Source organism: Dendropsophus ebraccatus, chromosome 3, assembly GCF_027789765.1.
Source record: "Dendropsophus ebraccatus isolate aDenEbr1 chromosome 3, aDenEbr1.pat, whole genome shotgun sequence".
Lineage (NCBI taxonomy): Eukaryota > Metazoa > Chordata > Amphibia > Anura > Hylidae > Dendropsophus > Dendropsophus ebraccatus.
Window position 1 is genome coordinate 185,896,425 of NC_091456.1, and position 27,875 is coordinate 185,924,299.

The window sequence follows — 27,875 nt, forward strand, 5'->3', positions numbered from 1 at the left end:
ACACCTGCTCCCCCCGCAACATGGATCAACTGTGTAACAAATTATACATTATATACCCTGCACAATGACTAATGTTCTGTCTATTCATGTCCCAACACTCCAGGATCCTGTGCTGATATCTTCTATATAAGAGACCGACCCATCAACCATGGAGAGAGACAGAGACAAGATGGCCGAGAGGATAATAACCCTCACCCTACACATACTCTTCCTGCTTACTGGGGAGGTGAGGGATTCTGGGAGTGATGTCATCATGACATCATTCTTATCTATGGAATAACAGATGGATAGGACTGGAGAGGTGAGGGATTCTGGGAGTGATGTCATCATGACATCATTCTTATCTATGGAATAACAGATGGATAGGACTGGAGAGGTGAGGGATTCTGGGAGTGATGTCATCATGACATCATTCTTATCTATGGAATAACAGATGGATAGGACTGGGGAGGTGAGGGATTCTGGGAGTGATGTCATCATGACATCATTCTTATCTATGGAATAACAGATGGATAGGACTGGGGAGGTGAGGGATTCTGGGAGTGATGTCATCATGACATCATTCTTATCTATGGAATAACAGATGGATAGGACTGGAGAGGTGGGGGATTCTGGGAGTGATGTCATCATGACATCATTCTTATCTATCGAATAACAGATGGATAGGACTGGAGAGGTGAGGGATTCTGGGAATGGATGGAGTGATAGTAATGTGTCTCTCCATACACAGGATTACACAGTAGTGAAGAAGTCCTCTAGTGGGCGCTGTGGGGCCCCTGGGTGTGAAGGATGGGGAAGAACCCTGAGCCCAATCCCGGGGCCCCTGATACATGAGGAAATGGAGGAAGAGAAGATCCTAGAAGTCACCAACAAGATGGTGGAGCTGCTGAGTGGAGAGGTGAGACTGTGGCTGCTGGGAATGCTGGGACATTATACAGTAACACCACTGGAGGGGTGGGGGGGATGACTGTGTGATCATTGTGTGTGTCAGGTTCCTATAAGGTGTCAGGACGTGGCGCTCTATTTCTCCATGGAGGAGTGGGAGTATGTAGAAGGACACAAGGATCAGTACAAGGATGTGATGCTGGAGGATCAGCAGCCCCTCCCATCAGCAGGTAATAGACAGGACTATATACACACCTCCTCTCTGTATTATCTGGATGGAAAGAATGAATTCAGTCTCTGTATGTGTTCTCTCCAGTCAGATCCAGTAAGAGAACAGCACCAGAGAGATGTCCCCGTCCTCTTCTCCCACAGGATCAGGATCAGGTAGATGGAGATGGAGATCAGGTACAGAAGCATTAAAAGTTGATGATGTATTCAGTCAATTCTATCATATGTCAGGGCCATTGTGGGCTAAGGGACTACTGTATAGTGTATGAGGTTATTACTGAGCCATCATCTAATACCTATGTCCGGCTTCCAGGAGACCTGCAGCAATAGGGCTCGGATAACTCCTCCTGTCATCTCATGTCTGGTCCTCATGATATTAATCTTTTCTCATCATATAGAACTTTATACCTGAATTTTCTCACTGTCTGATGACTTTTACAATATTTCATTTATAGCTAATAAATCAGGGTGAAGACCTGAAAAATATTAACACTACAGATATGATTGTAAAAGAAGAAGAGGAGACAGATGACAGCAGTGATGAGCAGTATAAGGGAGACATTCCTATGGGGAAACATCTGAACTCTATGAATGCCACAGACATATGGGTAAAAGAAGAAGAAGAAGAGACAGATGACAGCAGTGATGAGCAGTATAAGGAGGACATCACTACAGGTAACCGCCCAGGTGAGTAGTGACCACTAAATGCAGAGAACACTCACACGTTTCGGGTTGCAACAAGGGTTGGACATGTTGATTTTCATCATACCTGATCCTGCTGTATAGAGCTCTAGTGAAATATATTGATAACATAGAACGGGATCTTGTAATTGAGTATTTTATGCCCCCCTTTAACAAACAGACTCAAGCATCTTTTTTAGTGCCCCTTCTGCACCTAAAAACCTGAAAAGTATTAAAGGGAACCTGTCACCCCCCGTGCAGGGTTGACAGGCTCCCGACCCCCCGCTACAGCCCCCTATACTCACCTGATCCCGCCGGGTCCCGCTTCTGGATCCGGTCGGGTCACTGAGATATCAGCCGCTGCAGCCCGGCGCGCACGCTGAGAGATGAGTCCAACGCTCATAGAGAATGACGGAGCACTGGACTCTCCTGTCATTCTCTATGAGCCAGGGGCGTAGCTAGGGGTTCAGCCTAGGGGGGGCGAGTGAGTCTGAGTGGGCCCCCAACCTATTATGTTACCCATAGGGAACCTCAGTAGACCCCAAACAAATAGAGGTGTAAGTAAAGTGCAGACACATCCAGTGACTCACAGGTGACGTCTTCTCTGATGAGAGTGGGTCAGGTTTTTTCTTTTTCATTGTGAAGACTCTTCTAACCACAAATCATCACAGCAGTATCTGCCAGACAAACATCTTCAGCACCTTACTTTTACAGCACCTTTAACCACCTCTATACAAACTCCTCATCATAGTGCCCTTAAACAGTAACAGAGACTTCTTTGAAGACCAATCTGTAGTCATTTTTCCTTTTCTGTGCTTCTTTCTATACTTAGATCCCTTCTTTATGCCTGTATCTGTAGTTAGGATCCATCATTGTGTCCTCATCTGTAGTAAGACATCCTCTTCATGCCCCATCTGTAGTTGTGTTCCCTCTCTTTGCCCTCTGTAGTTAGCCCCCCCCCCTTATGCCCTCAACACTAGTTGGGCCCCCACTTTGTGCCTCCATCTGCAGTTAGCCCCCCCCTTTGTGCTAAATAAATGGTACCCCTTTGTCCTAATGAACTGTACCACCGCCCCCCTGTATAAACTGTGCCTCTTATGAACTGTTTTTATATTAAATAGTGCCACTGTCCCCGTATTATACTGTGCCCACAATGTAGTTTGCCACTGCCTACCTAATAAACTATATTACTACTGCCCTCCAATGTACTGTACCACTGCCCCCTGTAATGTACCATACCACTGTCCTCTAATGTACTGTACCACTGTCCTCTAATGTACTGTACCACTGTCCTCTCTAATGTACTGTACCACTGTCCTCTCTAATGTACTGTACCACTGTCCTCTCTAATGTACTGTACCACTGTCCTCTAATGTACTGTACCACTGTCCTCTCTAATGTACTGTACCACTGTCCTCTCTAATGTACTGTACCACTGTCCCCTCTAATGTACTGTACCACTGTCCTCTCTAATGTACTGTACCACTGTCCTCTCTCATGTACTATACCACCGTCCTCTAATGTACTGTACCACTGCCCTCTCTAATGTACTGTACCACTGTCCCCTCTAATGTACTGTACCACTGCCCTCTCTAATGTACTGTACCACTGTCCTTCCCTAATGTACTGTACCACTGTCCTCTAATGTACTTTACTACTGACCTCCTAAATCATTGTTTTCCAACCAGTGTCTCTTCAGCTGTTCCTTAACTACAACCTCCATTATGTCAGGACATGATGGGAGTTCTAGTCTTGTAGCGACTGAAGGGTCACATGTTGGAGAACACTATACTAAATAAACCTCCCTCCTAAATTATGGTTTCCCTACCCGTGGCAAAACTACAACTCCCATTGTACCCTGGTGGCAGGACATGATGAGAGTTTTAGTTTGGTAACAGCTCAGGAGCCACTGTTAGGAAGCAATCATTTAGGGGTACAGTTTATTTAGTAAAGTATTCTCCAACATGTGACCCTCCTGCTGTTCCTAAACTACAATCCCCACTATCTCCTGCCAGAAGGGCATGATGGGAGCTGTAGTTTTGTCACAGGTTTGAGAACACTACTAAATAAACTCTACCTATGTGTATACACTCCAGCCGGGATTCCTCAGAAGGCAGTACTACATAAGTTCCGTAGAAATCACGGCCATTGTTACAACGGCCATGATTACTACGGAACTTACTGTATGTAGTGTGAACATAGCCTTAAACACTAAGTTTTTACTTATCTCTTCTTACATCACATTACATACACCCAGGGACACACACACACACATCCCATGCACCCAGGACACACACATCCCATGCACCCAGGACACACACACATCCCATGCACCCAGGACACACACACATCCCATGCACCCAGGGACACACACACATCCCATGCACCCAGGGACACACACACATCCCATGCACCCAGGGACACACACACATCCCATGCACCCAGGGACACACACACATCTCATGCACCCAGGGACACACACACATCCCATGCACCCAGGGACACACACATCCCATGCACCCAGGACACACACACATCCCATGCACCCAGGACACACACACATCCCATGCACCCAGGACACACACACATCCCATGCACCCAGGAGACACACACATCCCATGCACCCAGGACACACACATCCCATGCACCCAGGACACACACATCCCATGCACCCAGGACACACACACGTCCCATGCACCCAGGACACACACACGTCCCATGCACCCAGGACACACACACGTCCCATGCACCCAGGGACACACACACGTCCCATGCACCCAGGGACACACACACGTCCCATGCACCCAGGACACACACATCCCATGCACCCAGGACACACACACATCCCATGCACCCAGGACACACACATCCCATGCACCCAGGACACACACATCCCATGCACCCAGGACACACACATCCCATGCACCCAGGACACACACACATCCCATGCACCCAGGACACACACACATCCCATGCACCCAGGACACACACACATCCCATGCACCCAGGACACACACACATCCCATGCACCCAGGACACACACACATCCCATGCACCCAGGACACACACACATCCCATGCACCCAGGACACACACACATCCCATGCACCCAGGACACACACACATCCCATGCACCCAGGACACACACACATCCCATGCACCCCGGACACACACACATCCCATGCACCCAGGACACACACACATCCCATGCACCCAGGACACACACACATCCCATGCACCCAGGACACACACACATCCCATGCACCCAGGACACACACACATCCCATGCACCCAGGACACACAGCACTTACTGTAATTGCAGGGAAGCTCTGAGGGGGCCATGTGGTGCAGTTCTCTGATCTTCTCCTCACAGTCGGACTCTGGGCCCCTCCTCTTCTTCTGTCCCGACATCCAGGAGAGCAGGAAGCAGCCGGAGGAGGTAGTGAGGGAGTGGGGGAGGGGCCCGGGCTGTGAGGAGGGGGTCCTGTCTGTGTCTCTTCTGCCCTGGTATAGAGTGAGCAGACACACAGACAGGAAGCTGCAGTGTCTGCCCTGAGTGCAGCGGCCGCTACTTCCGGGCAGCCTTAAAGTGGCAGAGCAGCCTAATTAACATCCGGCCTCTGCGGCTCTTAAGTGTACTGGGGGGGGACCGGCCCGGGGGGCCCCCAGCCTTGGTGGGCCCGGGGGCGACCGCCCCCTTTGCCCCCCTCTAATTTCGCTACTGCTATGAGCGTTGGACTCATCTCTCAGCGCCCGCGCCGGGTTGCAGCGGCTGAGATCTCTGTGACCTGACCGGATCCAGAAGCGGGACCCGGCGGGATCAGGTGAGTATAGGGGGCTGTAGCGGGGGGTCCGGGAGCCTGTCACCCCGGCACGGGGGGTGACAGGTTCCCTTTAAAGAAGAAGTCTGGCAAAAAAAATGTATTAAAGTATTGTATTGTTTCACAAAAGTTATAGAAATCCTCAATATACACTTATTACGGGAAATGCTTTTTTTCCCCCCTGCACTTACTACTGTATCAAGGCTTCATTTCCTGGATAACATGGTGATGTCACTTCCTGGATAACATGGTGATGTCACTTCCTGGATAACATGGTGATGTCACTTCCTGGATAACATGGTGATGTCACTTCCTGGATAACATTGGGATGTCACTTCCTGGATAAAATGGTGATGTTACGCCCCAACTCCCAGAGATGTGTAGGCTGTGGCTGCTGGAGAGGAAGATGGCAGAGGGATGGTCATTGTCCCTCCAGTACCCTTGTACCCTTCCTGTTATCCAGGAAGGGACCTCACCATGCTATCCAGGAAGTGACATGACCATGTTATCCAGGAAGTGACATCACCATGTTATCCAGGAAGGGACATCACCATGTTATCCAGGAAGTGACATCACCATGTTATCCAGGAAGTGACATCACCATGTTATCCAGGAAGTGACATCACCATGTTATCCAGGAAGTGACATCACCATGTTATCCAGGAAGGGACATCACCATGTTATCCAGGAAGTGACATCACCATGTTATCCAGGAAGTGAAGCCTTGATGCAGGGAAAAAAGCACTTTATAAGCATTTCCTGTAATAAGTGTATATTGGGGATTTGTATAACTTTTGGGGGGCAATACCATACTTTAATAAAAAATTTTGTCGAACTTCTCTTTTAAGACACTATGGAAATGGAGTGGGAACAGCAGGGAGGGCATGCATTGATGCATCTAAGACTCCCATCTCGCTGTATTATGCCACCATTACAGATGTCAGTTGTGCAACCAAACCACAGTAAAGTCTAATGAAAAGTAGGAAAAAATGCTAGGAAACAAACACACTCTTTCCTGTACATTTACTTGTGGAAAAACAAACAAAAAAAACGCTCCTACAACCCTAACAGCTAGACCCATCTCCAACTTTAGTTCCCATTATCTATGACAACCATAGATGCCGTAGGCAAGGGGGAAATCATAGAAATCAAGGGCGGCCAAGGATTAGAAGGACACCCTTTATTACACATAAAGGAGGGCCTGGTGATGACCCTTCTTATAACTGTGGGTGAGAACCTGGTGTGACCCTCTGAAAATATTGTGGGCGAGAGTCTGATGTGCTTCGGGAACCAGTTGCGGGACCACTTTATATGGCCTGCCTTCACCCTGTGGCCACCCCACTGCCCTTTCCTGCCTGTGGCGGTGCTGTGGATCTCTCCCCCTCTGTGTCTGGTTAGCATTTCAGCCACCCATGTTGCATCAGTCACCTCATCATCCACCACCTTGTCCTCAGAATCCTCAATCTAGTTGTCTTGCTGCCCTAACATCCTCACTCACTTACAGCTGTGTCTCCTCGTGATTATGCACCTCTTCAGGCACTAGTTGCCTGTCCCTACCGTCATCACCCTGAGACTGTGGGTGGCCTCTGCCTACACCATCACCAGTACCTTCATGTAGAAGTTAAAGATGAGGCACTCACCCAGCCGTGAATATATGTGTTGCTTAATTCAAGTTTCATCACAGGAACATAGGACGGTGTCGAGTGAGTTAACGGGTGACAGCCTGTTTCGCGTGCTGACGTACACGCTTCCTCTCGGCCCTGGTACGTCAGCACGCGAAACAGGCTGTCGCCGGTTCACTTACTCGATCGCGTCCTATGTTCCTGTGATAACACTTGAATAAAGCAACACATATATTCACGGCCACTGTCAATAAATAAATTAATTTTGCTACATGCCTTACAATTCGTACAATAGTATACATAAATATTCTCTAATGTCAAGATCATTGTCAAGGTTTATTTATTATTTAAAAGTAATACAATCAATGTTCTCCTCAGCAGATGTCTGTACCATCAGGTCAGAAGGACAAAGAGCACACACAAGCGACGAATCATATCAAAATCAATGTACAGGGAAGAAGCAATATACATGTTTAGAATGCGGTAAATGTTTTATTCGGAAAGGAGCTTGTGACCGACAAAAGAGAAAACACGCAGGAGAACTGTTTTCGTGTTCAGAATGTGGTAAAGGCTTTACTGAAAAATCAATACTTGTTAAACATCAAAGAATTCACACTGGGGAGAAGCCATATTTATGTTCAGAATGCGGCAGGTGTTTTCATGCAAGATCAAGTTTAGTCTTCCATCTGAGAACTCACTCAGGAACAAAGCCGTTGTCATGTTCTGAATGTGACAAATGCTTTACTCATAAAGCATGTCTTACCAAGCATAAAAAAATTCACACGGGGGTGAAGCTATATGAATGTTCAGAATGTGGAAAAAGCTTTTTGAGGAAATACTATCTTGCTGTACATCAAAGGCAGCACACAGGGGAGAAGCCATTTGAATGTTCGGAGTGTGGTAAATGTTTTGCTCAGCCATCACATCTTGCTAGCCATAAAGTACATTTTCACAAGGCAAAGAGTCCATATTCATGTTTAGAATGCGGGAAATACTTTGTTACGCAAAAAAGGTTGGAGGAACATAATAACTCTCACACTGGGGAGAAACCATTTGTATGTTCAGAATGTGAAAAATGTTTTAGTAGAAGATTTCAGCTTGTAAAGCATCAAAGAATTCACACTGGTGAGATACCGTTTTCGTGTTCAGAATGTGGAAAATGTTTTACAAAGAAAAAAAGTCTTGAGAAACATCAAAAAATCCACACAGAGGCTTCCGGTTCCGGCGGGCGTGCGAGCAGCCGCATGTAGAAGGAGCTCCGATCCCGCATCTCCTCCCGCCGCTCCCCATACCTCGCATAACAGCTTTTTACACCCGACGGGACCTCCCTACCTGCTGTCAGGATGGAGAGGTTCGTGACCCGACCAGGGGAGCAAGGAAGCGGATCTACCGCACCCCAGCCACCACGCGGTTCAGGGACGGGGACACCTGGCCCTCATATGTGCGGAGGAAATTCCTAAAGCGCTAGGCATGAACCACCCCTGTGTGGTGGAAAGGGTGCATCGAGTGGGACCGCCTAAACATGATGGTCGGGGGGACACCCAAAATGTCCGCCCCCGGCAAGTTATAGTGAAGTACTTGAACTAAATGGATAAAGCAGCCATCATGCAGGCAGCAAAAAAATCACCGCATGACCTTGTCGTTAGGGGTTGCAAGCTGTTGTTATTCAGTGACTATTCAGCAGAGGTGGCCAGACGCCGTAAGGCATTCTCACCGGTTTGCACGACCCTGATACAACTACAAATTAAATTCTTCTTGCAGTACCCGGCATCCTTGAAAGTGTTCAGAGAGGATGGATCTACAATGACTTTTACTTCGCCTACGATGGCTCAAGATTATGTGGAATCCCTCAAAACGGCGGATGCCCGCTCACAGGAATCATCGAAACGGCGCAGAATGAACAGCCCGAGAGGGGAGACATGGCCTACTAGGCGTGACCCATTCCACATTGAGGTCCCGAGACCTCTGCACCGCTAAGCTGTTTCCCTTGGCAGTACAGACAGCGGACTTCTTCCATGTCCTTTATACCTCCAACGGCAGACTTTCCAGCAGTTTGTCTCTACAGTGGTTCAGCTGTGAATAATTTTAGCTACTGCTCACCACATCTCACTTTCTTCTCTTTCCATTTTCTATTTTCCCGGTTCACCATTGTTACTACTCCCCTTTCCCCCCCCCTCTCCCTCTTTGACCACCCTATCCCCCCCCTCTGTTTCTCCCTCCAATACTCCTCCCCCCCCCTCCCCTGTCCTTCTTCCCTCCACCCCTCCCTCTACCTCCCCCTCCTCTCTCCCTTCCTGCCCTTTTTCTCCCCTACCCTTCCTATCTCTGAATCTCTTGCTCGCACTCTAGCTGGGGTGCGTACTATTTTGCTCAGCATGTTGAACGGCGGGGGGGGGGGGTGCTGTCTGATGAGGGTTTCTCTACGTTCCTATTGTTGGGGTTTAGAGTTAGCTGGGGACGCTGGGACAAGTCCCTCTGGCAACACGAAAGACGTGAAGCCTAGAAATTGGTTTACTCCCGTGGATACTTATAGACTGTTTAATACGTTGGATCCACCATGGGTGGCAGTTTTGGTTTTTGTTTTTTTTTTTGGGGGGGGGGGGGGGGGTAGTTTGAGATGGGGAGGAGGGAGGGAATCCTCGGCAGTCATCATACCTATGATCATTCTTTGCAGGCGATTAACCCAAGAGCCTAGTCAGATGTCGTATCACTCGGTTCACCTAATATGAAACTGGTGACCTGGAATGTCAAAGGTCTCCGCTCCCCGAATAAGCGAATGATGGTCTTGAGACATCTTAAACGGCTCAAAGCTGATTGTGCTATATTGCAAGAAACCCACTTAGATTCTGGTGACTTCCAACGCATGAACAAACTCTGGGTAGGCTCAGTTCTGGGATCCCCTGCAAAAAATGGTAAAGCGGGAGTGCTACTGCTTCTTCACAAAAGTTTGCAATGTACTGTACTCTCTTATGATTGTGATACTGAAGGTAGACTGATTCATGCGGTCATAGAAGGTCAAATGGGTAGACTTAGCCTGTATGGTGTGTATGGACCGACTGATACGAACACACTCTTTTTCCACTCATTAGAGGAACGGCTGCTGGCTCACGTCTTGGTGGGCGGTGACCTGAATACTGTGTTATCCTGTGCAGAAGACAGAAAACGGACGCATAAGGTGGGGGCACCAGAGAGGTCTAGAGACAAGGTACTGTCTCCACTCTTAGCCTCGACAGGAATGATAGATTCCTGGCGAGAAAATCATCCCATGGAGCCTGAGTTCACTCACGCACATGCGACGTGGTCACGTTTGGATTACTGGCTGGCATCATTCTCCCTGTTAGGACGACTTCACACCGTGGCAATCGAGGTTATGGTCATCTCTGACCATGCCCCGGTGATTTTGCAATTGCTTGACAGACACAAGAAAGTTAATGAGGAGAGTGGGTGAGTCATTGAGGGGAGGACTACAAGTCCCAGCACAACACAGCTGTAGTTCTTCCATAGTACATATAACATTCACTATCAGAGGTCTGTAGCAGGTGCCCCCACCTCCATGGCTGACATTATCCTACAGTGTTATGAGAGCAGATGACTGTATCTAATCCCACTGCGTGTGATACCATCTGCTGGAGCTCTGTATCTAATCTTACATTGTGATACTGTATGTTGGGGCTGTATCTAATCCTGCTATGTGTGATACATCTGCTAAGATTCTGGTCAGTGGATGGAGGGACATAGCCAGGGAGATGAGGGATAGACCACGCCCACTTTCTCTCAGCCAGAAGAAAAATTCATTTATTCCTCTGAGCCAAACAACTGGGGATATCTCCGTGAGCGTACATGCTATCAACGCGTTTTAGGGCTCTTTTTAAAGGGTAACACGAGGGCTTTTTATTTGAGGAATTTCATTTTTTGGGTACTGAAATTATAGTTACGCTTTAAGGGAATGCCCGAAATGTAAATTACCGAGAGCAGATCTGCTCTACGCCATTTGGCACTGCCCGTAGATACGTGACTTCTGGTCTAAGGTTTCGGAATATATTAAAGTGGTATGGGATGGGGGCGTGGCCTGGCTATGGAGGAGTAAGCACGCACCTTCTGTGAGCTCCTGCACCAGAACACCAGACAGCTTCAAAAAAGCGCCCTAACATCAGCTTATTGCACCCCAAATGGTTGGTAGCTGCAAGAGGACTAAGGCAGGCGCAAAATCATCTCAGCCCCGGCCCTCCCGGGGCAGCCTGGACCGTTTCCTCCTTACCGCCGATCGTGGCCTACCTGCTCACCCTGCAGCCTCCGTGCTGCTCGGCACTCGAGTAACGAGAGCGGCCGCCGCCACAGCAGCGGTGGCCGCGGATTCGCCCGGACTAGCGCCACACACGAGCTCCACCGGTGAGGAGTGCTTCCCAGCACCGGCAGAAGCGGCGGTAAGAGCCCCGGCCCCCCCCGTACCGGCTCCTCTGGCCCCCGGCGGTCACGTGATACGGGGCACAGCTCAGCTCCCCCACCAGCCCTCAGGCGCTTCTCCCACAACCCACCAAAGCCCACTACTCACCGCCGGTGACACGGAGCTTCCTGGCCCGCACTCCAGGGACGCGGTATCCGTCTGCCCCCTCCTCATAGGAGCAGTGTCCTCAAGCCCTCACCTCAGGACTCTAGCCGGAGCAGTGTCCCTAGGTCCTTACACTAGGACAGCAGCATCCCTGGATCCTCTCATCAGCCCAGCAGCGTCTCCTGGTCTCTGCCTCAGGGCAACAGTGTCCCCCCCATCCTGGTCAGAGGGAGACAGAGGTGCCCATGAACCCTGCTCCTTGTGGGAATAAAGACTGCTCTCCTACATCAGGCCCTATTCTGGCAGCCAGCATGTCTTCCCTGTCCCCTGCTGCACTTCCTTTCTCTACCACCAGAGGCAGCGATTTGCATCCACCCATCCATCCATCTAACTCTGCTACAACTGTTAACCCTATGCAGGATGGTGCAGATTGGGACTGGAGGGAATATATGAAATTGCTGCCTACGCGCTCTGACATGGAAAAGTTTGTGGAGCGTTTGGAAACCTCTTATAAACAAGAGCTCAGTTCCCTCAAATCTGATGTGCATGCCTTGGAGGCGAAAGTTTCTGATATTGCTGCTGATCAGGACTCTTTAACCTCTACGGTGGATGATGTTCAGGCTACCCTGGCTACCCAGGAGAGGCGCATCCGCCATCTTTACAGGCTTCATGATGATGCAGAGAACCGAGGCAGACGGAACAATATCCGTATCAGAGGGCTTCCTGAAGCGACCAGAGCTGCCGATCTCATCCCGTCTCTCCAGGACTTATTTGCTTCTATACTTAAGCGTCCGCCGGGGGAAGAGTTTGAAATCGATAGGGCTCACCGCACTCTAGGTCCAGTTTCTAACAATGTCAATCGGCCTCGGGATGTCATCTGCAGGCTCCACCATTACAGAGTAAAAGAGGAAATTATGAGAGCAGTGCGCAACATGGACTACGTTGATTTTGACGGTGCCCAGTTAATTTTTCTTCAGGATCTCTCCAGAGCTACTTTGACCCAACGACGTGCTCTTAAGCCCTTATTGGAACTGCTACGAGAACGCGAAATCCAATACTCCTGGGGTTTTCCATTCCAACTGGTTGTCCGTAGAGGCGGGAGGAGGCTGGAGCTGCATACGCCTGAAGATTTGCCTGCCTTTTTGGCTGCGCTGGATCTACCGCAGATGACTCTGCCAGATTGGGACCCGGTTCCGCCGATAGTGCTGGGCAGGCCTTCTCGCCCTGATGGCACGGCAATTCCCGGGGACTGAGGACGCTCTGGAAGGCATGGACCGTGCTGTCTTGTTTCCTTGAGGTGCCTTACTGCAGCGGAGCGTATCTTTTACTCTTTTGTTTTGTCTCTAGACAACATGCTCGGCTTCCTCATGTTTGTTGGGCTACTGCCTAAGCTTATCTTGCTATAGTTCCATGGTTATACGGTTATGCTGGTTTATATGAGTGGGGGTTGGGGGTGGGGGTTGGGGGTCGGTGAAATGACTGGGTTATCTCTACATGGGGTGTTTTGATAATTGGAGTATTATATATATCTGTTGGGTGCATTCATCTTAATTGTTTAGCTTTATATTTCTGGTGTTCTGTCACGGACTTACAGACCTTCATTTGTTAGTCCGTCCCTCTCTAGATTAGATGCTTGAAGCGTTGTAGTACCCATTTGGGTGTTTCCGGGTTGTGTAGAACTACCCGGTTACGGGGGTTATCTCCCTTGATAATCCTCTTTTTCTGGCTGCAGGTTCAGTCTCTGGCTTTTCTACTGGACATCTTTCTACTCTCTCTTTGTTTTTTCTTTACTCTCTAATTTTCTTTACCCCTCCTTATTTCTTTTTTGTCTCTCTTTTCTTCTTTTCCATCCATGGCGGGCGGGGGTGGGGACATGGCGGGGGCCGACGTCAAATTTGCTTCCATTAATGTTAGGGGATTGAATGTCCCACAAAAACGGTCTCAGATCCTCTACTCCATGCATAGGCAGAAGGTGCATATCCTTCTGTTACAGGAGACACACTTTCAGACCGCCCATGCCCCTCGCATGCGGCTTAATTATTACAATGTATGGACACATAGCACTAATCCGGACGCCAAATCTAAGGGAGTTTCCATAGCCCTACATAAGTCCTTGTCGCATAAATTGCTGGACTCCATGACTTGTCCTAAGGGGAGATATGTTTTCATTAAGATTGAAATTCAAGCGCGGATTTACACTATTGGCAATATTAACCTCCCAAACTCCCGTCAGGGGAGTACCCTGAGAGCTATGCTCCGAGCGGCCTCTGCATTTATAGAGGGCGTGCTGATACTGGGGGGGGATTTCAATTTGGTCATGGACCCTTCCCTGGACACCTCCTCTGGCAGAACTGCGGTGCCACGCTCTGACTATACCACTGCACGGGCGGTCCTTGGTCTCCATGGTTTGGTGGATGTCTGGCGCATCCTTCATCCTAAGGATAAGGACTTTACACATTACTCTGACGCACATCGCACTTATGGCAGACTGGATATGTTTTTCATTGCTCAGTTTGCCTTAACGTTTAACCCCACGGCCACGATAGGTAATGCCTTGTGGTCTGACCACTCCCCTATTTTCCTGTCCCTAACTCTGCCGGGGTTGGTGCCTAGGGAATGGTCGTGGAGATTAAATGAATTGCTCCTCAAGGATGTGGTGTGCAAAGCGGCTGTTACTCAGACAATCACTGATTTCCTCAACGACCACGCTGATGATGTTACTGCCCTACCGCTGCAATGGGAGGCCTTGAAGTGTGTTGTCCGGGGTACTCTGATTCAGCAGGGGGCTAGGATCAAGAAGGCTAAGAGTGCTAAAATCATTCACCTAGCGGATAAGGTTGAGGCTCTCTCCAAAGCGCATAAACAAAATGCTACCGATGAAGCTCTGACTGCATTGAGGTTGGCTAGGGAACAATTGAAGGATCTTCTTAACAAGTCTTCTTCCTCCCAGCGGGAGCGCTACCGCAGCTACCTATATGAACATGCCAACAAGTGTGGCAGAACTCTGGCTAGATTGATCCATCCGAGGACACAGGTTACGCACATTCCAAGCCTCCTCGACCACACTGGCACTGCCATACACCATCCTAGAGAGATATCTGATCTCTTTCGTTCTTATTTCTCATCTCTGTATAACATTAAGGGGCGCTACTCAGAGATGCCGGCAACAGTCTTGGAGTCTAGGATATCTGCGTACCTGTCGGACACGGAGCTGCCTAGGGTTCCTGCGGAGGCGGTTGAGGACTTGGAGTCTCCTTTCACTGAGGGTGAGCTTAGGAGCGCCATTGCTGATGCTAAGGGTGGAAAAAGTCCGGGACCGGACGGCTTCACCGCTTGCTTTTTCAAAACATACAGAGATTTGTTACTGCCAATTATGACTAGGTGCTTTAATAGTATCTCGGAGACATGCCCCTTTCCTCGCCAGTCATTGGAAGCACATGTGGTGGTCCTGCCCAAACCAGGCCGGGATCTCAAATATTGTAAGAACTACCGTCCCATCTCCCTCATTAACTGTGACCTCAAACTCTACTCTAAAATGTTAGCCAGTCGCTTGAGTCTTTATATTCCACAACTCGTCCATAATGACCAGGTGGGGTTTGTCCCCGTCAGGGAGGCAAGGGACAATACGTTGAGGACTTTCACCTTGATGTCTTGGGCTAGCCGTACGGGATCCCCTTTGTGCCTACTTTCCATCGACGCAGAGAAGGCTTTTGATAGGGTGCATTGGGGGTTCCTGCGGATGGTCCTGCGGGGAGTAGGACTCGGCCCGCTTCTTGTGGATAGAATCATGGCATTGTACTCCTGTCCCTCAGCTCGAGTGCGAGCCAATGGTCTGTTATCCACCTCTTTTGAGATCCACAACGGCACGCGTCAGGGTTGTCCCTTGTCTCCCATGCTTTACATTTTGACGATGGAACACCTGGCGGTAGCCCTCAGACGTAATCCTACGATCCAGGGAGTTGTGATCGGTCAGGACCACCACAAGCTTGCACTGTACGCGGATGACCTTCTGCTCTATATCTCCTCCCCTTCCACATCACTCCCTTCTATCCTACAGGAGTTCCAGAGATTTGGCGACCTTAGTAACTTTAAGGTCAACTTGACTAAAACTGAGGGGCTTAATGTTTCCATTCCGCAGGCTGTGTTCGATACGGTCAGAGCTTCCTTCCCTTTCCAGTGGCATACGGATTTTATTGTTTACCTGGGAATTAAGCTCCCTCCTGCCCTTGGCTCTCTCTTTGATCTTAACTATACGCCCGTGCTGAACAGGGTTCTCTCGGACATGACATCTTACTTCCTGAAACCGACTTCATGGTTTGGAAGGATGGCCATTGTGAAGATGGATATTCTCCCCCTAAACTATTGTACATTTTCCAAACTGTTCCCATTGTGGCTCCTGTTGCCTTCTTCAGGACTCTGCGCAGGGCAGTCTCAAAGTTTATCTGGGGGAACAACAAACCCAGACTTGCATACTCCACTCTCACTCAATCTAGAACCGTGGGTGGCATGGGACTGCCTGATTTACGGCTCTATCACGAGGCGACTGTCTTGCGCGGAGTCCTGGATTGGACACATTGCCGGGGTTCTAAGAGGTGGGTGGATCTGGACTTCTCCTTTTGTCCGATTGCACCCTCTCTTCTGCCATGGATCCCTTCTGGGGATCGCCAGTCACTATCCTGTCTTCCTTTCTTTGCCCCGCATACGTTGTGTGTCTGGGATAAGTGGGTTGCCAAATATAGATTGTCAGCGGTACCGTGACCGCTTTCCCCGATACTCCAGAACCCATCATTCCAGCCTGGCCTGCAGACACATAGCTTTCTTCTGTGGGACAGGTCCACTTGTCCTAGGGTCCGGGACTGTATGACTGGAGCTGCCATCTCTTCTTTGCTGACCCTCCAGGCTCAGTCCCCGGACCGTCGGTTGTCCTGGCTGGAATACGGACAGTTAGCCTCGTTTGTACGGGCTCTTTTCCCAAGGGGCTCGTATGCCCCTACGCTTACGGATTTTGATAACTTGGTCGTTTCCACATCTGCTATCTCACACTGCATATCAGTGTTGTACCGGGTTCTGGTTGGTGCCGCTAACCCTGACAGAGCTCTCTTCTTTGACAAGTGGGAACGTGACTTGGGTGTCCCTTGGGACGGTCAGTCTCTTCACAAAACTTGTGAACTTTCCCATGGCATCTCCATGGCTGTAAAAGCAAAGGAGAAAAACTACAAAATTCTTTCACGGTGGTACTACTGCCCAGTCAACTTACATAAAATGTTCCCTGAGGCCTCTGACAGGTGTTGGCGGTGCTTTACTGAGGCTGGTGACATGATGCATATCTGGTGGGCCTGCCCGGGCATTCGAGAATTTTGGGACAAGGTCATAACCATTTACAATGCGTATTCTGGGAAGAATGTCGTAGATTCCCCACAACTGGCCCTGCTCTCGCAGATCCCAGGCTCCCTTGCTATGGCTAAAAAGGGGATTTTGCGACATTTTTTGACCGCAGCTAGAATGGTTATCCCCCGGCATTGGAAAACACCGGTTATAGCCTCAATAGCAGAATGGCTTAGTGAGCTAGGGGAACTGGGTAGAATGGAAGAGCTGGTGGCAGAGGCTCATGAGCGGTCTACTATATTTGACAAAGTGTGGTTTCCATGGCGTTTGTTTATGGACTCAGAGGACTTCCTTGCTCTCTCCCGGTAGTCATGGAACTTCATGGTCCTACAGGATTGAATTAGCAGCTGAGTGCGGCCCTGGCGGCTGCCCCCCCCCCCCCCGGCCCCGTCTCCTTGACTCTCTTCTGGACCTCTGCTTTTTCCTTTTCTTCTCTTTCTTCTTTTTCTTTTCTTTGCGGAATTTTGCATTACTTATATTATAATTGACACTTGTTTTGCGTGGCACTCCTGCATTGGCGGCGCATGTGTTTATAATTGTTAGCATTATACTGCTTATTATCTTGTTTCTTTCTATATATATATATATATAAAAAGTGACACCGTGCGACTTGCAGGTCGCCTTGTATTTTTATTTGTTGACCTCGTATTTTCTGTATGTTGTATGGTTGTCAATAAAATCAGATTATACATAAAGTGGTATGGGATGCTAATATTCCTTTGTCCCCCTGTACCTTCATTTTCCATGACTATTTACTGGACCAACCTGGGCTCTCCGTGGGACGAACTAAGGCTAAAATGCTTCATATTGTGAGTTTGGTGGCCAAGAAATGTATCCTCCGCCACTGGCTGACTCCAGACCCTCCTGTCTTGGAGGAATTGATCACATTGTTACACAAACTTTTATTATATGATAAGGTGGAGACCCTGAGAAATAAAGAGAAGGAGGCGAAAAAATTCTTCTCCAACTGGAGAATCATGGTGCATCATTTTTCCAGATCCGAGATAGATGATCTCATGTCTCCTTTCACAAGTGCCGGATAGTACAATATGGAAGCCTTCAAAGGCACCTTGGGTGCGCTGCAAATCCAACAGAGGGTGTGACTGCCGGGGAGGGGGGGGGGGGAGGGAGGGCAGTTTTGGTTTATGTGTTTGTTCATATGATGGAATGCACTACGTTTCATGGAAGATACATTCTATGCTTTCTTCTTTCTTTTGATTGGACATGTTCATGTTTATTCTCACAACGTTGTATAGATACATTTATGCAAATATGCCTTACTGCCAATATTGAGCTCACTGTATGTCTTCTTGGAACTGTGGAAAATCAATAAAAATATGTTTCAAAAAAAAAATCCACACAGGTTAGATAGGGTTTTCATGTTCAGAATATGGGAAATGGTTTACTGTGGAAAAAAAAGTCTTGAGTAACATTAAAAAACTCACAGGTGAGAAAACATTTTTTTGTTCAGAAATCTTTTAATCACACATCAGCGCTTGGTAGACATCAATTAACTCACAGAGGTGAGAAGTTATTTGAATGCTTAGAATGTGGGAAATGTTTTAATCGCAAATCAATTCTTGTTACACACCAAAGAACTCACACAGGGGAGAAGCCATTTGAATGTTTAGAATGTGGGAAATGTTTTATTCAAAAATTACAGCTTATTCATCATCGGAGGACTTGCACGGGGGAGACCCCATTTTCCTGCTTAGAATGTGAAAAAAGTTTTACGCGGTTAGCAAGTCTTGTGAGACATAAAGTAACTCACTCAGACATGAAGCCATTTTCATGTTCAGAATACGGAATCAGAATCGCATCTTGTTAGACATCAAGCAATTCACTCGGGAGAGAAGTCTTTTTCGTGTTCAGAATGTGGTAAATGCTTTTTAAGAAACGACCTTCTTGAGCATGTTCAATGTCACACAGGAGAATCAACAAAATTTCTTTCTTCCCTGATTATGCACATGACACTCAAAAGAGGAGGGGTAAAGTTTTTCCAGATCAAAAAGAGGCTGAGAGATCATAATATTAAATACTCTCTTTTGTTTCCGGCAAAACTGAGGATAATATATGAGGAGCAGTCACGTTTTTTTAATTCCCCTGGTGAAGCCAATGAGTGGCTAGAGCAAAAGGGTTACTGAGGTAATAATGCTGATGTAATAATAATGAAAAGAAGGAACAAGGGTTTTGCTAAGGTTAAGAGACTCCAATCGGTCTTTCCTTTTGGGGTCAAAGGGGGAATGGGGGGGAGGTAAGGAGGGGCCGCTGGGGGAGGGTGGGGATCATTTATTTTTGTTTGTTTTCATATGGTAAAAATTCTGTGTTGGAATGTTAGGGGGTTGGGGGACAGAAACAAAAGGTTGGCAATATTTCAATGTATAAAAAATTATTTGCCTGCGATTGTGGCTCTAACTGAAACACATTTCACATGCGACACTGCCCATAGGTTCACAAATGGATGTTGGTCTGCTCAGTATCACTCGCTTTACTCTAATTACTCACGGGGGTAGCTATTTTTGTACATAACAAAATTAATTGGGTGTTAAAAAATAAAAAAGTGGATATGGACGGGAGATTTGTCTTTTTACACGGAAGATTAGAGGGGGTTGAGTGTATAATTACTGTGGTTTATATTCCTCCTCCTTTCAAAAGGCAAGTCCTTGAGCTGTTATTCAAATTCACCAAGGAGTACGTGGGTTGTCCGGTTTTGGTGGTTGGAGATTTTAATATCGTCATGGACGAACTGATTGATAGGAGGAGAATTAATGATTTGGGGAAACAAACACAGAATAAGTCACCTCTAGTTGATATTGTTAGGGAACACGGGTTAATAGATGTGTGGAGGATGAGAAACCCTGATGGTAGGACATAGACTTGTTGGAATAGAACAAATAAAATATTTTCAAGAATAGATATGATTCTAGTTAATAATTATATGCTTAGAAGGATAGGAAAGATAGATCACTTAGTAAGGAGTTTGTCTGATCACTCACCTATTTTAGCTGAGATAATCACGCGCACTGATAAAGTTATTAGGCCCATTAGATTAAATAGTCATTGGCTGGATTTAATTGAGCAAAAGGGTGACATTGGGAAGGAATTTAAAGCAATATGGGAAATAAATAAAAACACAGCCTCACCACACATGGTTTGGGATATGCTTAAAGAGAACCAATCACCAAAAAATCACTGTCCCTATTATCAAAGGTAATATCTCCCTATGTCTATCTATGAAGATACAGACTGCCTTTGCAGTCTGTATCTTATCCCTTTACCCAATTCTCTTGTTTGATGCACGAAGGCCGGGCGCCGCCATCTTGATTACGTCACTTTGCGTTTCACCGCTGGAACGCAAGTGACGTATTAAAGATGGCGGCGCCCGGCCTTCGTGCACCGAACAAGAGAATCAGGTAAAGTATAAGATACAGACTGCAAAGGCAGTCTGTATCTTCATTTTGTGTATTTATGAAGATACAGACTGCCTTTGCAGTCTGTATCTTATACTTTACCTGATCCTCTTGATCCCTGCAGCAAGGCCGGCGCCGCCATCTTGAATACGTCGCTTGCGTTTCACCGCTGGAACGCAAGTGACGTATTCAAGATGGCGGCGCCCGGCCTTCCAGCACTGAACAAGAGGATCAGGTAAAGTATAAGATACAGACTGCAAAGGCAGTCTGTATCTTCATAAATAGAGTGCTTTTGCAGTATGTTTCTTATACTTTACCTAATCCTCTTGTTTGGTGCAGCAAGTCCGGCGCCGCCATCTTGATTACAGTACTTGCGTTCCAGCGGTGGAACGCAAGTGACGTAATCAAGATGGCGGCGCCCAGCCCTGCTGCCTCTATGCATGACGGGAGCTTCCTGTCTCGAGCCGGCTCTTTTGAAAAGAGCCGGCGCGAGGCAGGAAAGTAAAACGTCTGTAATTAGAAAACGCGGCAATAAAAATGATTGATTATATTTACAAATATTCTTAAAGTTACAATATACATCCAATAAGGAAAAAAAAAATTTTTGATTTTCGGCCGTGATTGGTTCTCTTTAAGGCTTATATCAGGGGTAAATATTTTGGGGTAAATTAAGGAAAGATTTTAGGAATAGGGAAGAGGGGCTTAAAAAGAAGGTTCAAGAGAGTGAGGAGGAGTACATGAGCAGACCATCCCCAGAATTGAGAAATAACTTAATTGAGAAACAGGAAGAGCTTCATAATTATCTATTCCAAAAGGCTAAGAATCAGGCAGGCTTTCTCTGGATTGAGCTGCCTAGGGTAACGGAAGAACAAAGGGAGAACTTAGATAAACCCCTGAACTTAGAAGAGCTGAAGAATGCATTAGAAGGGGTTAAGGTTGGTTCATCCCCGGGTATGGATGGTATCCCTTATAGCCTGTATAAAGAACATAAAGAGGAGTTGCTCCCTCCCCTTTTGGAAGCCTTAAATTATTCAATTGATGTGGGTTATTTATCGCCCTCAATGAGAGAGGCCTTAATTACATTAAATTTAAAGGGGGGGGGGAAGGATGGTTTGTTGCTAGAGTCGTATAGACCAATATCATTAATAAACACTGACGCTAAGATCTTCGCAAGAGTGTTGGCCAATCGGTTAAATAATATAATGGGAGAAGTGGTTCACGAGGATCAGTCAGGGTTTATTCCCGGGAGAATGGCCAAGTTCAATGTCAGAAGAGTTTTTGAAAATATGCAATTACTGGAGGCCCGACCTCCCACTCTATCCTGTCTTTGGACGCAGCTAAGGCGTTTGACAGGGTGGAGTGGGAGTATCTGTGGGAAGTTCTTAATAAGTTTGGATTTGGGCCCAAATTTATAGGAATGATAAAAATACTCTATAGGGATCCTAAAGCCGCAGTTATGGTTAATGGTCAGAACTCTTCTTGTTTTCAGTTAGAGAGAGGTACTAGGCAGGGGTGTCCCCTCTCCCCTCTTCTCTTCGCCCTCTGTATGGAGCCCTTGGCCTCCCAGATAAGGACTGATTTAGTGATAGAAGGGTTCGGGGCGAGGGGTGGAGGGGACAGAGTGACACTCTATGCAGATGACATTCTTTTCTTCCTTAAGGACCCGGTGAGAGCGGTTCCTAGGATTATAGAGCTGATTCAAACTAATGGGAGATTCTCGGGAATGTTAATCAAGTGGGATAAATCTGAGTTAAATCTTAAGAGGACGATAAGTGAACTGGAGAGAAAGGTGTTAGTGTGGCATAGGCTGCCCCTTACTAGAATGGATAGGATTGTATTGTTAAGAACTATCCTCCTCCCCAAGTTATTGTTTGTCATTGGGGTAGCTCCCACCTGGATAGGTGAGAAATACTTCAGGAGAATTAAAAAACTAATAAACGACTTAATTTGGGGAAGAAGGAGAGTAAGAATAAAGCTGGGGGAGATTTATGAAACATGGTGTAAAGTGAAACTGGCTCAGTTGCCCCTAGCAACCAATCATGCAAATGCATCCCCCAATCCCCCCTGAAAGAAGACTAACAAGCATTTGAAATATAAAGGCCGTGGCACTTTAATAAGGGTAGACAAATACACTGTTAAGCACCAATATCATAAATTAAATCAATAATTCAATAAATAATAACCGAACCATAGCTTAACAGTAAGGCCATGCCCGCCCTGATAGCAGGGCCACAATACCCCACCTGCCTGGTCAGTGAAGCTGACCAGGCCCCACCTCAAACAGTACCACAGCACCTAATTCTATAATTGATTGGAAGTCGGCATTTAAAATGTCTGACCCAATGTCCGATAAGTGCACGAGGTCAGACCAATAAAGGCCGGGCTCGTAGCCCTCAAGCTCCATATGCCTAAATGATAGGCCACCTAGAGAAGGGATAAATTTAGATACTGCAAAGTTGATTCGCTTCCTAATTTTTTCATAGAAATACAGTCCTTTGTGCATCCAGGAGAGTCGGGGAATTACTTCAGAAAAAAACTAAAATACAATCAGTAACAATACATGGGTATGGGGGTAGACTAAAATGAAAACATTTCAATGTGCCATGATTTTATATAATCCTTAATCAATATATATATAATCCTCAATGAATATATATTAGATATGCTTTTTACTTGAAACAGCTCAGTGCAAGATTATGCCTCCATAAAGCTACATTGGTTTCCTGTGTGGTTTACTAAGGAAGTATCGAAGGCCTGCTGAAGAAGCTAACATTCAGGAAGTCGTTTATATCAGAGATTGCTATGCAATATATTGCACACGGGGGCTTTGTTCACACTACTTATCTTTCCGCTCTTAGTGCAAACCGCGAATATACGCACGTAGTTTTGAGGTTTATGCGTTCGCTTGAAAGTATATGATATACGGCCGCACAATGCACACTACGTATGAGCTTACGGCCAGATCGTATACGGCGCCGTGAAAAATGAACAAGACCATTGTTTGAGGACGGAAATGTTGTAACTCACGGCCGTGGATTTCCATGCGATCCCGTACGAAGTACTTATTTCAGCCAAATTGAACTTGATTTTTCGATCCAAAAGGTTCTGTGAGTTTTATTGGGCTGGGCGAAGATTTCCAAGTAAATGACCTGTTTCAGATCGCTTCGAAACAAGCTAGGGAAGCAGAACTCTACTACGGGCGTATGTTCGCAGTGCGTACGCATCCGGCGGCATGTTGATTTTTCCCACGCCCGTAGTTTCAGCCGCACATGTACGGCGGCGTACAAACTGCGGACGGAATCGTACGCAGTGTGAACATAGCCTTATAATATACCATATATGGCTAGAGATCAAATGTATCCAATCCAATGTTTTGTCAAATATACTCGTGTGACTTAATAACCACACCTTTGTCATCTCATATAAAAAGAAAGTGAAACTCTTATTAAAAAGCAGAAGTTGTGTGCACACATCTGTGTCCTGTCTCCATGTGTTCTGTATTGGGGATTCTAATAAGGGCTATGCGGGCACAGGCTAGTTAATTAGAACAGAGACAGTTAATTGATGCAAGTTGACTAAAAATAGACTCATCACCTTGACACCTATATCGTTGCCCCCGGCATGTATAATTTAAATATATACGGGGGGGGGGGGGGGGGGGGGGTACAGAGCTGAGGCTAAACTGCGAAGGATGGCATATAATTCCCTCCACCGGAGACCACTATAACCAAACCAATAAACCTCAAACTGCTCAGTGTCAAAGCTCAGGTTAACCCCATAATTGCGCTGCTCAGCTCTTTTGGAAGCCCATACCACAAATGAGTGACCAAGGATCCATACACGCCTTTTATTACCTGAAAAAAAGAAGATAATTAACTAATGCACTAAATCAGGTCTAATATACAATTTAAAACGATCCGAGTCCCATCTGCCCAAACGCTTAATCAACTGCTCATCCAACCCAGCTGCAGCGGCCTCAGTTGCCGCGCCAATCCTAAAAGAGTGACTGGTAAAACCCAAATCAGACAGACCTAGCTCCACAAAGCACAACTTAAGAACCCTGTTAAATTGATACCTGGTAACTAATGACAAATCCTCATGTAAAAATAGAATACCGTCAATAGCAGGCCTAACAGCTAGAAAAGCCGCCATGCACTGAACTGGACAAACTACAGAGCCACTAAAGGCATTTAACTTTACAAGAGAACCCTTCCCCAACTGATCCCTTTTAGAATATCTTAACAACACACATAAAATGCCAGAACTAATAGTAACATCTTATAACAACAACCCGGAGGGGGAGGTTCAGTGGCGTAGCTACCATAGAGGCGGGATAGGCAGTTGCTATGGGGCCCATGCAAGAGGGGGGCCTGGGGGAGAAGGTAAGAGGGAGTGTCCTTCTGCTTAACTCCTTATGTACTGCAGTGTATATACACGCAGTGCTTTGTGTTGTGCGTAGGGGAGGGGGGCCCCTTAAAAATTTTTGCTATGGGGCCCAGTGAACTCTAGCTACGCGCCTGGGGAGGTTTTACTAAAAGATACTAACTCACCCAGGCGAAAAGCACCAAAGAAGGCTAATGAAAATAACGCTTTGAACAAAACAGCCTCAAAACTAGAAAAACAAACAATATGTAAAACTTCGTGTGACTTCATTAACAGATCAACAGTAATGGGGCAACGCACATCAGGAGAAACACGCCCCTTTTTGTAACCTTTAAGAACCTGCTTAATAAGGAAAAAACTACAAATACTATGAAAAACCTGAATAAGAACGACACACCATACAATATTTTCACTATAGCAGAGTAAGGGTAAGGTCAACCAAACATCATTTTGTAGATGGTGTTCGTGTAAGGATAAGCAAAAAGACTTCCACTGAGATCATGCGACTGCATAAGCAGTCCATGTACGAGGCGCCACTGACTTCCTAATTAGCTGCGCTGTTAATCCCAGATCAGCGACCACAAGTGAGTCGGGCAAGCTGTGCCCACTTCCACCGCCTCCGGAGCCAGACGTCGGAAATCTGCAAACTGACCACGAGATAATGAGTCAGCTATAGTGTTCTTACTACCCTGTAAATGTACAGCCTTTAACCAAATGTTATTTGACATACAGTACAATACTATGTGACGTAACAATTTTACAACCATTGCAGATTTAGCAGACAGGCAATTCACCGCAAAAATGACTCCTTTATTATCTGACCTTAATAGAATACTCCTGTTCTTAAACTGCTTGCCCCAAATAACTAGCGCTACCAACACCGGAAATAGTTCTAACAGGACAATGTTTTTGCATACACCAGCCTGGACCCATGTATCAGGCCAAGCCTCAGCTGACCACTGCCCAGCAAAATAAGCCCCATACCCGTGAGCTCCCGCAGCATCAGTATATAAGGCAATAGCGTCCGATTCTACAAACTCTGGTAAAAAGACAGTTTGACCATTAAAAGTTGACACAAACTCCAACCACATGCTCAAATCCTCCTTAAGCGGTTTGGTAAGGCGTATGTGAGCGCGAGGAGATTTTAAACCTGCGGTAGCTGCATAAGGTCTCTTAGAAAAAACACGACCCATAGGAATAACACGCACTGTAAAAGCTAACAAACCTAAAACCGACTGTAATTCCTTTAACTTTCAGCAGCATACCGCATTATCATTTAATGAAGAGTGCAGAGGGTAAGGGTCCTATTCCACGGGCCGAGGAGGGCCCGATCAACGATGTAAACGAGCGGCGATCTGCTAGATCGCCACTTGTTTACTGGGCCTATTCCACGGCCCGATGATAGTTGAGCGAGGGCTGCAAGGACATCGTTACCGATGTCCTTGCAGCCCTTGCAGCATCATACATTACCTGCAGGTCTTCTCCTCCGCGCTGTCTTCATCCCCGGGTCCCGCGTGCTCTATCTTCTGAATGGCCGGGCAGGGTCCCGGCCTGTGATTGGCTGAGCGCTCAGTCAGCTGACCGTCCATTCAGAAGATAGAGCGCGCGGGAGACGGGGAGGAAGACATCGTGGAGGAGAAGACCTTCAGGTAATGTATGATGATACTGCTGCTGTCAAATTGTCGGTCGCCTGCCGCGCACCGCTATTCAACTGTAGCGATGCGCGGTGGAGGAACGATGATTTTAGGTCTGGCCCTAAATGAACGATCAGCCAATGACACGATCATCGGCTGATCGTTCTCTCTATTTCACCGAACGATAATCGTCCGAATCGGACCAAATGGGGCATTTACTGTGGAATAGGGCCCTAAGATAAATGATGAATTAATCTGTACTCCCCTGGCTCCTTTTTAGGCACCAAGCCCAGTGGGGAGATACGAAAGTTTGGAAAGGGGGGTGCAGGAAAAGGACCCGCTACCCTCCCCTCCAAAACCTCCGTCCTTATCTTATCCCTTACCACAGCCTCATGCAAGGATACAGATTTTAAATTGTCCACCACCACACATCCTAAGCCATCATAAGGCGGAACATCAAAACCAACTGAGAACCCATGTATAATCAATTCAGCCTTCTGCCTGTCTGGGAACCTGGCGAGATGGGGAACATTTTTTCCAGGTTCACCAGACTCGATGCTTTTGGCCAACAGTTCCTTTGTGGTGGGCTGCCCGGAGCCGGCTTGGGCCACTCTCTTAAAGCAACTGGACATGGAATGCTGCCCCCCACAAAATGAACATTCGTGTTTATAACGGCAGTTAGCGGCCTACTTGTAGGATCCCTCGTTAAAAGCAAAGCAGGTGCCTTTACGAAAATTACCTTGTGCTGAGTATGTTGGCCTGGGGGTAGAACTGCGCTGGGGCAGCATCAAAGTCAGCCACAAGCCTACACCCTTGTTACCCCATTTAAGATTGGGGTGCACCGCCAATTTTTGCCTAAACATCTCGTCGTAATTAAACCAGGCCATACTGCCAAAGTATTATCCGTGTGCTGGAACAAGGAGGAACACAGCTCAGGGCGCTTCTCTCCCATTACAGCACAATAGATAGAATATGCATGTAACCAGTTAAAAATAGACAGTGGTGTCTTTTTAGTATCATCAGTACGCTTCACAGCCACATCTTTACTAGCAGGTAGCAATGACATCACATCCACAAAGCCACCTTTCCAGATTTTTTTCTTTCACACTGAGCTGTAAGTGGAAGCCAAGCGGTGACATTTCACAGGCTAGAGCCTCTTTAACACAAATCTCAGGCACACCAGCACCCTTCTCAATCACTGGCGTATTATAGGGACCAGAGTGCTCTGAACCTGCATTTAACACATTATTTACCGTACTGTGAGACCACACATTAGCC

General features: G+C 47.0%; 1 protein-coding gene across 1 annotated transcript in view; it reads left to right on the plus strand.

The window, feature by feature from the left end:
* The first annotated feature begins 331 nt into the window (after positions 1–331).
* The window catches only part of LOC138786587 (zinc finger protein 585A-like), a 97,261-nt gene continuing 69,717 nt past the window's right edge, over positions 332–27,875 (plus strand). The window contains exons 1-4 of the mRNA XM_069963573.1: positions 332–898; positions 992–1,115; positions 1,202–1,290; positions 1,569–1,800. Of these exons, the coding sequence (XP_069819674.1) occupies positions 659–898; positions 992–1,115; positions 1,202–1,290; positions 1,569–1,800 (685 nt within the window). The 5' untranslated portion in view covers positions 332–658. The remainder of the gene's footprint in view (positions 899–991; positions 1,116–1,201; positions 1,291–1,568; positions 1,801–27,875) is intronic.